This window comes from Microplitis demolitor, chromosome 8 (assembly GCF_026212275.2).
Source record: "Microplitis demolitor isolate Queensland-Clemson2020A chromosome 8, iyMicDemo2.1a, whole genome shotgun sequence".
NCBI classification, from domain to species: domain Eukaryota; kingdom Metazoa; phylum Arthropoda; class Insecta; order Hymenoptera; family Braconidae; genus Microplitis; species Microplitis demolitor.
This window is the reverse complement of record NC_068552.1, coordinates 19,306,621-19,323,408: the sequence shown is the minus strand read 5'-3', so window position 1 is coordinate 19,323,408 and position 16,788 is coordinate 19,306,621. Positions and strand designations below refer to the sequence as shown.

At 28.5% G+C, this 16,788-nt stretch overlaps 1 protein-coding gene and 2 pseudogenes across 1 annotated transcript; all 3 read left to right on the top strand.

Annotated features, from left to right (window-relative positions):
• Nucleotides 1–667: 667 nt before the first annotated feature.
• Nucleotides 668–2,475, top strand: LOC106693811 (odorant receptor 13a-like). Its single transcript, XM_014443060.2, has 5 exons — nt 668–939; nt 1,847–1,937; nt 2,015–2,151; nt 2,227–2,359; nt 2,425–2,475. The coding sequence occupies exons 1-5, from the start codon at nt 683–685 to the stop codon at nt 2,473–2,475; spliced, it is 669 nt and encodes a 222-aa protein (XP_014298546.2). The 5' UTR covers nt 668–682.
• Nucleotides 2,476–3,024: 549 nt separating this feature from the next.
• LOC103572464 (uncharacterized) lies at nt 3,025–5,766 on the top strand (annotated as a pseudogene).
• Nucleotides 5,767–6,858: 1,092 nt separating this feature from the next.
• Nucleotides 6,859–16,227, top strand: LOC103572438 (uncharacterized; annotated as a pseudogene).
• The last annotated feature ends 561 nt before the right edge of the window (nt 16,228–16,788 follow it).

Sequence of the window (16,788 nt, the reverse complement as noted above, 5' to 3'; positions counted from 1 at the left end):
CATGATTCAGTGTATTCCGATGCTTTGCGTACATTTATTAGGTTTTGTTAAATTTATCAATTACATATTCAATGCTAAATCAGTGAGTACTTCTTTTTCCAACTCACATGGAAATAAAGCAGTGAAAAAATTACAGTTTTTAGTGCAAAAACCGGGTCCTTATAAAACAAACTTCAAAAATTACAGTTGAAAACTGTAATAATTTCGACTACTTCTTGTAAAAAAGTCAAATTTTACAATTTCGAATGTATTTTGAACAGACGAAACCCTTATAATTTCTACGTCCTATAATTTTTACAGTTTCAATGTAGAGAATCTTTGCTGATATTTGCAACTGTAATTTTCCCACTTTTTTCCGTGCATATTTAATTTAAAAAAAAAAAATTAATAATTTTTTAGATAAAACGTTTATTTTCGCTGATTGAACGCGATGGAAAAACGTTGAAAAGTGAAGAGGATAAAGAAATAATGGAAAGATGGCTAATTCGTACTCGAAAAATAACATCTGCCTATACAGGTATTAATGCATTTATATATTTTTTTACTATGACCATGTAAAGTTAAATTTTTTAAGATATTTTTTTGTGTTATCAATGACTCAAAAGAATACTTTCCTTTGTTCATTAAATTTTGTTGCTTTATTTGAGTACGATTGGTGACGTGAAGCTTTGGCATAGCTGCCATGTTTCCAATACTAGGATTGTTTTTGGCATCACCGGCTATACCGAAAGTTTTGGACATTATTAAACCATTGAACGAAACTCGTAATCTCATATATTTATACGAAACGGAATATTATGTTGATCAAGATGAATATTACGTCCCCATTCTTTTGCACGCGTATTTTACTGTTCCGTTGTCTGTTGGTGGCATCGTTTTTTTTGACAACATGCTCGGGACATTTATTCATCATGCTTGTGCAATGTTAGAAATACTCAGGTTTTGATATTTTTTATTATCCCAAGTTGTGATGCATTATAAAATTCAACTGTTTAAATAAAGGTTTTTTTTTTTAGTACATATTTGTCAAAAATACACATAGATAATGATGCAAAAAAAATTTACGATAAGGAAAAATTGGACAGAATACGTGAGAAAATAATTCATTGTATTAATATGCATCAAAATAGCTTAGAGTAAGTAATTAATATATAATTTATATAATATGAAACTTATAATATTTTTTTTTTTTCAAATTTAAAATTTCTGTAAATAAAGCCCGGGAAAAAATATTTAAAATCTACAAAGCACTATATCCTCCAGATTTACCTAGATCTAATTTTGTCATTATTTGGATCTATGGTCATTTAAAAAAAAAGTATATTTCTACAAATTCAAAATTTCAATTTTAAAAGAGATTTAAAGTTTTTCAAGAAAAAAAATCAATTGAAATCTTACGAGACTTAGATAAATTGGAGTGAATCTAAATTGATAACAAAGTAGATCTGAAATTTGAAAAAATTAAATCCCGCTTGACCTAATTAGATCTCATTAGATCTAAATTATTTTTTCCTGGAAGATGATTGCAAATTAGACATATTTATCACTGTACATGTGTGACACAAGAAACAGATCATTCTTATCTAATTAATTACATTTCAAATTCAAATTTGATGCAAAAAACATATTACCAGAATTTTTTGATATCGCGTTTCTGCTTTTTTTTTTTTTATATACTCTTTAAATCTGAAACAGTGTATATACACTACTTTTCAGTGGTTTTCACTGTTTCAGATTTAGAGAGTATATTTACTATCTCATATTATCCCTGCATGAATTACCTCAAGCAAAAGTTTAAAATAGTATATTTAATTACCACTTTCTTTTTTTTTCACTGGCTGATAAGATTTGCATTGGAATTAGATGCATCTATAAATATTGCTTACTTCATAGTATTGGGGTTAAGTTTATTAGTTCTTACTGTAACTGGTATGACGGTAAGTCACTTTTTTTACGTTTTTTTTTTTTTATATAGTCAAAAATAAATATAAAAAAAATTATAAAAAATATTTAGACAGTTATAAAACTGCATCAACCTGACGAGGCAATTAAATTTGGGGCATTTACAATGGGCGCATTTTTTCATCTATTTTATAGCAGTTTTCAAGGACAAATACTCATTACACAAAGCGAAAAAGTTTTTAACTCTATGTGAGTAGACGAAAATATAAAAAAAAAAGAAAAAAAAGCAACAATTTTTTTATTATAAATAAAAAATATTTTTAGTTATGAATCTGAATGGTATAATCTCCCTCGTTATCACCAAAATCTGCTCAATATTATTCTATTGAAAAGTATTAAACCATTCACAGTTAGCGCAGGAAAATTATATATTCTATCAATGGATACATTTAGCATTGTAAGTTAATTATAAAAATTAATAATTATTTTAATTATTTAATACTCTATATTTTTATTTCAAAGGTACTCAAAAATGCCATGTCTTTTTTCACTGTATTATCTTCAATGCGTTAAATAATTATTTTTTTAAAATATCATAATAAAATTAAGCAATATGTATAAATTATAATTTATAAATAAGCAATTAATTGTTGATTTTTTTTATAAATTTTTAAATAATATTTCTTTTCATTTTTTTTTATAAAACTTTTTGAAACTATTCTTCAAGATCGAACACTGTGTAACTCAGTTTACATGGTAAGACAATGTTTACTTCGATCAAATGTGTCTTGTTTTGGAGTATGAGAATAGAATTATCAATAGAATGACAAAGGTGAGTTAGTATTTCAGAAGTAAAAAAGAATCATTGTTAATAAAGAATGACAAAAGGCACAGTTAACGGGAAAAACGATAGATGTATCTTGGAAAAGCGCCTTTGATTAAAATATCATCAAGGTTAGAATGACAAGTATTGAAAAGTATATTAGTATCAAACACTGTATGTACTATCCAAGAGAATATGTAATGAGGGTGGATATCAAATGTCTGAGTTTTGACACGCAAGCAAATTGCACCTTTCACACAACCCAAGGATACATTCACATTAACACTGGAGACATCATAATGGACAACACACTGGACAGTTTATTGCGTGTAAATCGATTGCTTTTGTCTTCACTCGGACAATGGCCACAACAAGATCGAGTTTCGAAAACATGTACGATTATAAGTGCTATATTTTTTCTCATTACTCAAGGATACTTACAGGTACTTCAATCACAAAAATACTTTTTGTAATTTCACTTCGATGGAAAAATGTCTAATAGAAAAAAAAAAAAAATAATAAAAAAAAATTCCAAGCCTTAGATTGAATAATTTTTTATTTAATCGAATCTTTAATTTTAATTAAAATAATTATTTTAAAGACCGGAGGAATGATAGCTGCATGGTGCGATCCGCCAATATTCATGGAATCAATACCACCAGTTTTGATAAGCATAGTATGCGTCTTTAAATTTATTAATTTTAACTACAATGCTGACAAGGTTTGTTAACCATTAACATTATAGAAAACGACTAATCAATTATTTTATTATAATTAATAACAAATAACAGATGAGAACACTTCTCGAAAGTATACAAGCTGATTGGAATTCAATAAGTGATGAAGAAGAAATGAAAATTTTAAGCTCATGGACTAAAGACAGTAGAAAAAATACAATTATGTATGCAGGTACTTCTATATTCAAACTATGGAAACAAATAAATTTTAATTTTTGAATTTAAATAATGTTTGATTAAATTTCAGGAGCCGTTTATGGATCCATGGTTCCTTTTATGCTAGGCCCACTGGTGCCCATATTTATCAAACTCATGCCTGAGGGTTTGTTGCCCGCGAATAATAGTATGGCTTCAGCGAAACCAGTGATGTTTCATGTCGAATACTTGTATGATTTAGATAAATACTACTATCCATTGGTCATTCATTCATATTTCGGTACAATGACTTACATCACCGTCGTTATTGCTGTCGATACGATGTTTATGGTTTATGTACAACATGCCTGCGCAATATTTGTGGTCGTCGGGTATGGTTAACATTATTGTAACAAATAAACTAATCGAACGAAATAAAAACAACTAAATTACTTCTCAATTAGAAATCGTTTGGAACATTTAGTGGATAATGATAACATTGATATTAATTCAAAACCAAATATTTTGAACGACGAATCCTATAACCGAATGGTCAAGTGTATTATCGAGCACAGTAAGGCTCTTGAGTTAGTTAATTTAATCATACTTTTTTATAAAAAACAATTCCTCAATTAAATAACTATAAGATTTTAAAATTACTTAAATTATTTAGTTATGCGCAGTTGATCGAGTCAGCAAATTCATTTTCATTTTTTTTTCAATTGGGATTCAATATGATTACCATCAGTTTCACTGGTTTCCAAGTAAGTGCTATTTCGTGATAATTATTTTTTACCAAAAACAATTTATATTTAAGGAGAAGCCTATTACCTGATCACGCCACGCATTCGTGTATCTATATTTAGTAAACATAGATATACCAATGCATTAATGATCGGGTACTCGGTCTCTTACCTTACACATGTATGTTTTTTGTAACACATACTCGCTATAATGTACGTTAGAAGCGCCTATAGTCAGCAGTTGAAAATATTATATATCACATAACGGGTAGTAAATATTCCTAATCATTCAAATTGCGACATCAGCAGTGAAAAAAATATAATTTTAAGTCACATGCACTATAACTACACAGAAAAAAAAAATTCTCAACTGAAGGTAAATAATCTTGATTCAAGAAAATTTTTTTGGAAACCTAAACTTTCTCAGATAAAGTAGAAACCTTCTCCGACCAAGACGAATTTTTTCTAACCAAGACAAATTCTCTTGGCTCAAGAAAATCTTGACTTGGTTCCCGAAAACGTTTGTCTTCAAAAATATTTTCTTGACTCAAGATAACTTTTTTTTCTGTGTAGTGTACAAAAAATATCGAAGTAAGTCAATGAGTAATTTTGTGACAAAATTTTTCCTATAGGCACTCATTGGTGTATTTTTCGAGTATCTTTTACAAAAACTAATGTATATTTCTAATACAGATCCGTAAAAGATCCGAGTTGCGATGATTGACAACCGAGTTCCGGCTTGGTAGTCGAACATCATAACTCATATCTTATACGCAATCTATATATAAACTACTAGCATACATATATTTATTAGGCTATCACAAAATTGGATCGTCCTGACGAGGCTTTCAGATATGCGACTTTTACAATTGCCCAAACATTTGTTTTATTTTTTTTAAGCTGGCCGTCACAGAGATTAGCTGATGAAAGTACCCGAATAATTGAATCTACGTTTGTAAACTTATATTCAAAAATTATTACGTGCGGTTGAAAACGTTTTCAATCGTTTCCAATCGTTGGTCATTAAAAAATAATTACAAATATTTTATTTAACGTTATTTGTTAAAAAACATTTATAGAACTAGATCTGCATGGTACCTGACTTCGATTAGATCACGAAAGCTACTTCAACTATTTATACTGCGAAGTTCTGTTCCATGTCAATTAACAGCCGGGAGTTTTTACATTTTGAACATGGAAAATTTTAGCGCAGTATGTAAATTTTCTATGATTTTATTTATTTTAAAATTGGTACTAATTTTTAAATTTTAATTTTCCAAGGTGGTGCGTACGTCAATGTCATATTTTATGGTTTTGTGTTCAATGCAGTGATCCTTATTTCAAAATACTCAAATGTACACACGTCAAATGATCGTACTAAACATATAACATGGAAAATATTGAAGAAAATTCAATGAAATGAAGAGTTTCTGTAATGAATAAAATAAATATACATTTGTGTTAGTGGAATAAATTGTTTGAAACGATCGGTATATTTCTGTGTACTACAATAAAATTATATAAGATTCATTTCATGAAAAATTAGTTACTCAAAATTGTAACAAAATAATATATTTGTACCTCCAGTTACCTCCGACTCTTGAGTTTACCTTGAACTTCGAAGCTATTTTGACTCTGGTAAATTTTTATTTCATCATTGCATAGATTTTGGAAATAGCTGATATATTAGTCTATACTTCTTTAAGATCGATCTAATTTTTTTTTCTCAATGTCTAAGTTCAACTTTTCATTCACTGAAATAGATCTTTTATATAAGCGAATCCTACAAAAGATTTTATAAAATGAATAGTACAAGAAAAAGCTTTTTTTTTTTACCTGAATCTAAAATTTTCCATCTTCGACATTTGAATTCATGAGCGGTAAATAATTTAAAATATATAAAAATTGTAATATAATTTTCCAGGAGAAATTTTTTTTCATTGAAATCATTTTTATGCTCACATTACATGTAACTGGTTTACAATCAATAACAAAATATCACAAGTATATAAAATTTTCATACCTGCATACATATTTTAAATTTGATCATATTTAGTAGATACATAATTTTGTAACTATTATTTGTTATTTTTGTCAAGTTGCTTTGTTGCTCGGGAGTGAATAAATTTTCATTTAAATTTAAAACATCGAGTAGAATAATTATGGCGCCTAGATGTCGATCTTTCAATTGCAAAATATAGAAATGATTGAATAACAAAGTTGAGTTATGATTTCTTGAAAGTGTATAATAATAAACTGTTAAAAGTGAATATTAAATATACGTTTCACATTAAAAATTATCAATATATATTTCGAGATAAAAGCTTCTTAGTAGAATATTATCCAAGAACAGACAATGGCCAGTATTAGCAAATTTATTAATATCAAACGCTGTATGTACTATCCAAGAGAATATATAATGAGGGTGGATATCAAATGTCTGAGTTTTGACACGCAAGCACATTGTACCTTTCACACAACCCAAGGATACATTCACATTAACACTGGAGACATCATAATGGACAACACACTGGACAGTTTATTGCGTGTAAATCGATTGCTTTTGTCTTCACTCGGACAATGGCCACAACAAGATCGAGTTTCGAAAACATGTACGATTATAAGTGCTATATTTTTTCTCATTACTCAAGGATACTTACAGGTACTTCAATCACAAAAATACTTTTTGTAATTTCACTTCGATGGAAAAATGTCTAATAGAAAAAAAAAAAAAATAAAAAAAAATTCCAAGCCTTAGATTGAATAATTTTTTGTTTAATTGAATTTTTAATTTTAATTAAAATAATTATTTTAAAGACCGGAGGAATGATAACTGCATTGTGTGATCCGCCAATATTTATGGAATCAATACCACCAGTTTTAATAAGCGTTATGTGCGTTATTAAATATATTAATTTTAACTACAATGCTGACAAGGTTTGTTAACCATTAACATTATAGAAAACGACTAATCAATTATTTTATTATAATTAATAACAAATAACAGATGAGAACACTTCTCGAAAGTATACAAGCCGATTGGAATTCAATAAGTGATGAAGAAGAAATGAAAATTTTAAGCTCATGGACTAAAGACAGTAGAAAAAATACAATTATGTATGCAGGTACTTCTATATTCAAACTGTGGAAATAAATAAATTTTAATTTTTGAATTTAAATAATGTTTGATTAAATTTTAGGAGCCGTTTATGGATCCATGGTTCCTTTTATGCTAGGCCCACTGGTGCCCATATTTATCAAACTCATGCCTGAGGGTTTGTTGCCCGCGAATAATAGTATGGCTTCAGCGAAACCAGTGATGTTTCATGTCGAATACTTGTATGATTTAGATAAATACTACTATCCATTGGTCATTCATTCCTATTTCGGTACAATGACTTACATCACTGTCGTCGTTGCGATTGACTCGATGTTTATGGTTTATGTACAACATGCCTGCGCAATATTCGCCATCGTCGGGTATGGTTAAAATTATCAAAACGTGCTCCTATTAGCAAATAATAATATTAAAATTAATTGTTAAATAGAAATCGTTTGGAACGTCTAGTGGATCACGACAGTATTAACATCAATTTCAATCCACATATTTCAAATGACGAACCCTATAAACGAATGATTGAATGTATTGTTAAACACAGTCAGGGTCTCGAGTTAGTAAATTTAATTTTCGCTTTAAATAAATCAGAAAATCAAGCAATGACTGTTTTAATTATTTTTAGATATGCTCAAATGATAGAATCAGCGAACTCTTTATCATTTTTATTTCAATTGGGAATTAATATGGTTACCATTAGTTTCACTGGATTTCAAGTGAGTGCAATTTTTCTCTGCAGAAAATCAATATATATATGAATGGTTTAATGTATTTATTATCAGGCTGCTACAAAATTAGATCGCCCTGACGAAGCTTTCAGATATGCAACTTTTACGATCGCCCAAACATTCCACTTATTTTTTGAAAGCTGGCCGTCTCAAAGATTGGCTGATGAAAGTGCGCGAATTAACGAATACACGTATGTAAAGTTATCTTCAAAAAATTTTAGGTACAATAGAAATTGTTAAAACTCTTCTTGACTTTTAATGATTTCGAAAAAATTTTCCGTTTTTTATTAAATTTTTTCTAAAATATTTATAGAACTAAATGCGCATGGTACTCAACTTCTATGAGATCGCGTAAACTTCTTCAACTATTCATAATGAGAAGTTCTGTTCCCTGTCAATTAACAGCTGGAAGTTTTTATGACTTGAACATGCAGAATTTTAGCGCAGTATGTTAACTAATAATAATTTATATTTGATTATTAATATTGAATTGATTCTTATCATTTATGGATTTAAATTTTTTTTAAGGTGGTGCGTACGTCAATGTCATATTTCACGGTTTTAACTTCAATGCAATGATTAATATAATTTTATAATAAGTATGATATTTATCTCATTATACGAAGAGAAGATTATGGTAACCGGTCCTAATTTGTTTATGAAATCAGCCATATATCAGCCATAACGTTATGGTATTAATATTTTGGAGTTATAGGATATACGCTCATAATTTCGGGAAAAATTCTATAACTACGAGAATACTTTCTATAATTATGGTAAAAGTAATGAATCCCATGACCACATGGAACGGTTCCTAGGTGCATATAGAAATAAACCCCATTATGGTAACCGGTTCCATATCAAAATGAAATATTACCATAATATTGAGATAACCATTACCATAATAAATGGTGGAAGTGACCATAGTAGTATGGGACCGATTGCCATAATGGCACATATTCTATAGAAACTATTCTAATATTGTATAAAAATGAAACCCATATTGATATAAATGGTAACCATAAAGTGTATGGGTGCCATTTTTGTAGTCGATATTTAAAAAAAAACCTGTTACTATACGATATGGGAGCCATTCCTATAATATACTGTAATTGTTGTGGTAAATTTTCCTCCGTGTATATTTGTTGATCAATATCATTTATGTTTTATTGGACATTAGTTAATTGTCTAGATTTACTTTAATCAAACATCAAAATTATCGTATAACTTAAAAAAAATATAATATTTGTTTATTGTAAGTATGCTTATTCATGATTACTGGTACTGAATTTTATAATAAATATTTCTATTATAATAATCATCATTTGTTGTAAATAAAATTTCATAATCTTCTTATTCTCAACGCCTTTTTATATAAGATATACGAACATCAAAAAGTATGGAGTAAAAATACTTTTAACATTTAAAAAAATAAATTTGGCCCGTATTAATCCACTTTTCAGAATTATGACTTTCATTAAGGAGAGAAGTTTTCAGACCGAAAAGTCATCAACTGAGAACATGGTTTATAAAAATTTACGATTTTTTTTTGAACATATTAAACTTTCATGAATTTAGAAATTTGAATATTGTTTAATGTCAAAAATATATTTTTCAGTATGTAATTAATAAAATGCATAATCATAAATATTTGAATTGTTCATTACAAATTCCAAAGGAAAAAAATATTTCTTTAGAAGGTAATCCGATATTTAGGTGATGTCATTGTTTCACGATTGATAAAATATTGCAATAAATATACAAAAGTATTGATACTTACATATATGTTATACAAACAAGCAATTTTGAGTAATGATCATTTTTAATTTTTTTTGTTATTAACTTGATTCACCATTCGGTTTGAAATAAATTTCCATGTAGAACGACAATATCGAAATAGACTTTTTATTTTTTGATAAAAGATATGTTCGGTTTTTAACCCTACGAGCGGACACAAGAGAATGATAAAAGAAAGCAAGTGTTTCTAGAATTAAAAAACTATATAAATACTTGAAAGAGAATGAAATTGTCATTTCACATGACAAAGTATAAATGTACTTTGTGTTATCCACTTCTTAGTAAAATGTTCTCGAAGAAAGAACAATGAAAAATGTTAAAAGTAATATTAAAAATAATTTACTTTGTGTTAGCCACTTCTTGGTAAAATATTGTCGAAGAAAGAACGATGAAAAATATCAAAAGCCGAAAAAATATCAAACGCGACATATAAGATCCAAGAGAATATAAAATTAGAGTCGATGCTAAATGTTTGAGTTTCTGACACGCAAGCGGATTGCAACTTAGTAGCAATTCCGGGGTACAGTCACATTGGCCGTGGGAGCCATAATGGACAACTCAGTAGACAGTTTTTTACGTATAAATCGACTTTTTTTGTCATCACTCGGACAATGGCCAGAGCAAGAACAAGTTTCTAAAATATTTGCGCTAATAAACGCGGTTTTTTTTCTTCTTACTCAGGCATACTTTCAGGTACTGTAATCACTCAAATTTTTTTTTTTTTAAATCGTACTCTAATGGAAAAGTGTTTTTAATTAAATTTCAATGTTTATTTCAAAGACCGGTGGGATGATAGCCGCCAAGTGTGATCAGCCGATATTTATGGAATCAATTGCACCAGTTTTAATAAGCTTCATGTGTCTCGTTAAATTTGTAAATTTCAATTACAATGCTGATAAGGTTCGTCTATCATTGAAATTATAAATGATAATAGTGAATTATTTTATTAAAATTAATAACAAATAACAGATGAAAAAACTTCTCGAATGTATACAAGCTGATTGGAATTCAATAAGTGATGAAGAAGAAATGAAAATTTTACACTCGTGGGCTAAAGACAGTAGAAAAAATACAATTATGTATGCAGGTACTTCCGTGATTTCATTCAAAGTATGCAAACATGTAAAATTTAATTTTCAAATAGAAATAATTGTTGATAATATTTCAGGTGCTCTTTATGGAACCATGGCTCCATTCATGCTGGGTCCACTAGTGCCAATATTTTGTAGGCTCATGCCTGCGGGTTTTTTACCCGAGAACAGTAGTATCGTTCTTGAAAAACCAGTACTTTTCCACGTCGAATACTTCTATGATTTAGATAAATACTACTATCCGTTGGTTATTCATTCATATTTCGGTACAACAGCGTACATGACCGTTGCTGTTGCAATCGACTCGATGTTTATGGTCTATGTCCAGCATGCTTGCGCAATTTTCGCCATCATCGGGTATTATTAACATTATTAACACCAAAACAACTATCAGCAAATAGTAAAAAAAAATTTACTTTTAAGTAGAAATCGTTTAGAACATCTGGCGGATGACAGTAGCATTAATTTCTGTTATCATCCACATATTTCAAATGATGAACCATATAAAAGAATGATCAAGTGCATTGTTCAACATAGTAAAGCTCTTAAGTTCGTAAATATAAATGCTTTTTGAATAAAGAACAGTTAATGTAAGTAATAATACCGATCATTGATTATTTTTATTTTTCAGATATGCACAAATGATCCAATCAGCAAATTCGCTTTCATTTTTTTTTCAATTAGGATTCAATATGCTCACTATTACTTTTAGTGGGTTTCAAGTAAGTGTTTTTTCATTAATCATTATTCTGCAGAGAATCGAATAATTAATAAGCGATTTTTTCATGTATTTATTATCAGGCTGCGACGAAATTAGATCGCCCTGATGAAGCTTTTAGATATGCGGGATTCACAATCACTCAAACATTTCATTTATTTTTTCAAAGCTGGCCGTCTCAGAGATTGGCTGACGAAAGTGCACGGATAAGTGAAACTACGTTTGTAAAATTTTTTAACCGTTTTCAATCGTCGCTTGTTGAGAAAAAAATTCAAATACTGTATTTACATAATTTTTCAAAAAATATTTATAGAACCAGATGCGCATGGTACTTGACTTCTATGAGATCGCGGAAGCTTCTCCAGCTATTCATAATGAGAAGTTCTGTTCCATGTCAATTGACAGCCGGGAGTTTTTATACTTTGAATATGCAAAATTTTAGCGCAGTATGTTAATAAACTTTAATAATTTATACGAAATTGAAACTTTATTTATGAATCAAAAATTTTTTAAGGTGGTGCGTACGTCAATGTCATATTTTACGGTGTTAACTTCAGTCCAATGATCAATATCCATTCATTATAATTTTTATTATAATTTCAGTTAATGTGTTAATAAATATCATTTATCTAATATTGAATATTATGTTACTAAAAAAATATATCATGTCTTTGCGTATTATAAATGTTTATTTACAATCGCTCGAACTGAATTTAATGATTACTTGTTATACATCAGCAATTGTAAAAAAATTTAAGTATTCGCTTTACCCAAAACTCTACCAGACAACGTATTAATATTTAGTAAGAAGGTTTGTAAAAAATGATACCAATATCGAATGAAAAATTAATTAACACATTAAAAATTGGATATTTTTGATGAGTGAATGCAGATTGAAATAAAATTCAGATCACTCAGCTGGAAAAACAAACTTCCTATTTATTCTGTATGCAGTGATTTTTTTTTAAGCTCTATTATTCAACGTAATTTTACACTGAGAAAAAGAAATATTCTGCAAATTAGATTTAGTCCACTCATCAAAATTACCTTTGATTCAATGACACTAAATATTTGAGTGAAAAACGCTGCAGTCACAGCATATATTTTTTCTCAGTGAACGCATTTTTTTTCTCTACGTAACAATACATAGTATATTTAATTATTTGAGATTGAAGAGAAGCTAAAACCCAAAATCCTCATGACCCTAAATTTCTGATTAAAATCTATTACTTTTTGATAAGCAAATTTTTATAATAATTCACTCATAACCTCCACTATACAAGAAACCATTTGAAAAGATAAAATGCTTCAATTATTTTCCAACTATTCACTGTCGGAAAATGATAAAAAAATATATCATTTAGTCATAATTAATTTTACAACTACTTGAGCATTGATACCGTCTTCAAAAATCATTGAATTGTTATCAACTGAAAACTTGAATATTTTTTTATGTTAAAAATGTTTTTTTTTTTTTTAAATATTACTTTTGTAACTTATAATATTGAAATTGTAAGTAACTTCAGAAAAAATACGTCCCTCGTGTTACTTTCCGTGACAGTTTGATGACTATACTAGCAACAAAATCGACTTTAAAATAAAAAAAATTTATAAGACGGAAAAGTCATCTACATTTTACACGAAACTTTTTTATTTGATGTGTCTATCACCGGCGTGACACCGCGACGACAAGCAATTTAAATGTCCGTCAATCATACTGACAGTTTTTATGTTGTAGTAGCTAAAAAATAAATATGAATACAAAGAGTGAAAGACATTGCGTGATAAAAAATCAAGAACTCATATCAAAATAAAACTCAACAATGGATTTTTTCGACAGTCACTACTACAAAGGGATGAAAACTTTATTGTGTTTGATAGGACGTTGGCCGTATCAGACTCTTAAAGAAAGAGTGGTTATAACGATAATACTGTCTACTCTGTGGTCATACACTATGTTTCATAGGGTTAATTTTTATATAATATATACTAAATCAACGTTTATTTAAATAACAAAACTAATGATTTTTTTTTAAAATAAAACTTTCAGATGCTGGTTTATAGTAACTATGATAATTATTCAAGTAAGCATGAAGTGGTTTTAGAGACTATTTCACCATTAATTGTTGATGTCATAACTTTTGCTAAATATATAACGACAATATGTAAAATGGATACAGTTAGTGTTTGTTTATATTTTATAAATAAGTGTTGATGATTATTGCACATTTATTGTGATTTAATTACAATTAATTTACTTTTTTTTTTTTTAGATTATAGGTCTTTTAGAAAGTATCAAACAGGATTGGAAAATATACACCAACAAAGAGGAAAAAAAAATACTGCAGTACTACGCAAATTTGGGAAAAATTCTTTCTTTAGGATATGTCGGTAATTATTGTAATTAATACGATTATTTAAAAAAAAAAAAAATTTGTCTATCGGTTGACCCTGCGGGCCAGCCCTAAAACTTCCGGCTGTTTTCAACCTCTTTGAGCTCGAAAATATTGTTCTGAATACATTTTCGAGCTCGCAAATATTATTGTATGCCTTTGTTTTCGAAAAAAGAAAATTTTTTACCGTTTTTTCTTCAGCGATATTTCTCGAACGAATTAACTGATTGAGACGGTTAAAGGGCTCGATGCTGGGAAAAAATTATTTTCCTTCACTTCTATGTACTAGCGCTATTTCAGAAGCACGTGTATTTACACTTTTTCTGCGTGTAAAAACGAAAACTGGAAAAATTCTAACCTGTACTTTAAGCATGCATTTGAAACAATAATTCTTCTCAAGTTTTTTTTGTCGGGTATATTAGATTTTTTTACCTTAATAAGGATTTTGCCTTCATCAATTAGCGACCAAAAATTTTAACAGACAAAATAGAATTTTTAATTAGTCTGAAACTTATGACTCAAAAATGGTAAAATTTCCAATTACTTTCAGGAGCGGTATATATGGTAACCGTTGTATTCATGACGGAACCTATCGTCGAGCAAACATTCTTCAAACTGTTCCAAAATGAAACGATTCCCAAGAGATTTTCTATCCCTATATATTGGAAAACTCCAGACATCGAAAAATATTACTATTACTTAATATCATTTCAAACATTGAATACTAATTTTATTATAAGTATCACTTGCGCTAGTGACGCAATGTTTATAAATCTATTGCAGCATGTTACTGGTTTATTTTCAGTCACAGGGTAAGTATAGCTACTGAATATTTGAATTTTTCTTACAGTTCAATGATTTCATTATAATATACAGATATTTATTGGAAAACGTTCCAATCAAAGAAAATGCAGAAGAAAAAATGAAAGATGTCGCATATGAACACTATGTCAGATGTATGAGAAGCCATAAACGGGCATTAGAGTATGTATTAAATTATTTTTTTAATATTCACGAAAAATAATTGGAAATTATTGAAGATTTGCTGAAAATCTTGAATCTATTTACGTATGGTGTTTTGGAATTGTAATAACATTGAACATGCCTGTAATGAGTGTAACTGCGATGCAGGTAAAAATACATATTTCTAAATTGGTAATTTATTTAAAATACCAAACAGAAATTTCGAATATTTTATCAGCTTACGACTGGGACATCTAATGTGATACAATCTATGAAATACGGTACATTTGCTGGTGTACAATTGCTGCATCTTTTTTTCTACTGTTTTCTGTCACAAAAGCTTTTGACCAGTAGCTCACTGATTCCAAAATGCGCGTAAGTATACGAATATTGATAAATACTTAATAAATATACAAATAAAACTATGCGGAAATACGATCACCAATTTTTAATTTGGAAAAAATGAAAATTAATTTGAGTTTTTGACGATATATGACAATTATCAAAAGTTAATGTTTTGATTTGTTTTACTAACTTGTTTGTCACAAAAATTGTAATTATTCATTACAAAAATTGCGATAAAATTTTATTTTCGATCCTTGAAGAAATAATTCATCCCATAACCGACTCAAAATTTCGAACTTCTTCATATGTTGAAATTTTATTTTTCCATCGAATGTCAAACAAGAAATTGAAAAAAAAATTTCTGAAGAATCATGAAGAAATATTATTAAAATTATAATTAGGGAGAGCGCAGCTCTGCATAATTATGAATGAACCTTGTAGAAAATGGAAATTAATTTTTTGGTAGAATGAACGGAAAATGGTACCTTTGTTCAGTGAAAGCCCAGCGATTGGTGACTTTACTAATCATGAGAAGCCAAATTTCATGTCAACTTACTGCAGGAAAAATTCTTGTACTATCAATGGAGACTTTTACTTCGGTAAAAATTTATATTTTATAAATACGAAACTCAATTATTGTTGAGTTTTTTTTTTTTTAATTTGATTTTAATGATTTCAAGATCGTTAAAACTTCTGGATCGTACTTCACGATGTTGGTACAAATGCGAAATGTTTAGAATACGAAATTCAAATTCTTGACATATTTTATTTTAATGACCAAATTTTGAATAGTCAAATATTAATTATAGTAACAATAAAAAAATGCGACAATCTACCGACTCTGAGGCATGATTTTGAAACTCATTATTATTTTTGAAAGGCGTAATGTTTGATCCAAAACATAATATTTGTTTATCGATGGATTATTTCTGCATCATGTGAAAAAAAATCGACGTCAAATTTGTTATTTTCTGTTTCTGAGTCAAGAATAATTCCACTGCATGATTTCAAACATTAACAAAAATTACATTACAATAAATCTACTGTGTCACATAATTTCTTTAAATAAGTTCATTTTGTTTTTTTAATTTAACCAATATAATATATAACTTGTTTTGTGTTAATAAGGTAAAGTACAAAATTTCAACTTCATTCATTTTCAGGTGATTGAATTCTTTGCAGTGTCAAACGAATTTCTAAAGCTCTTAATGTAAAACATAGAAAAATACAAACGCTTATTTGCACGAAAACACTTTGATATTATTTTAATTTTCAAAAAATATTTTCTATATACAATA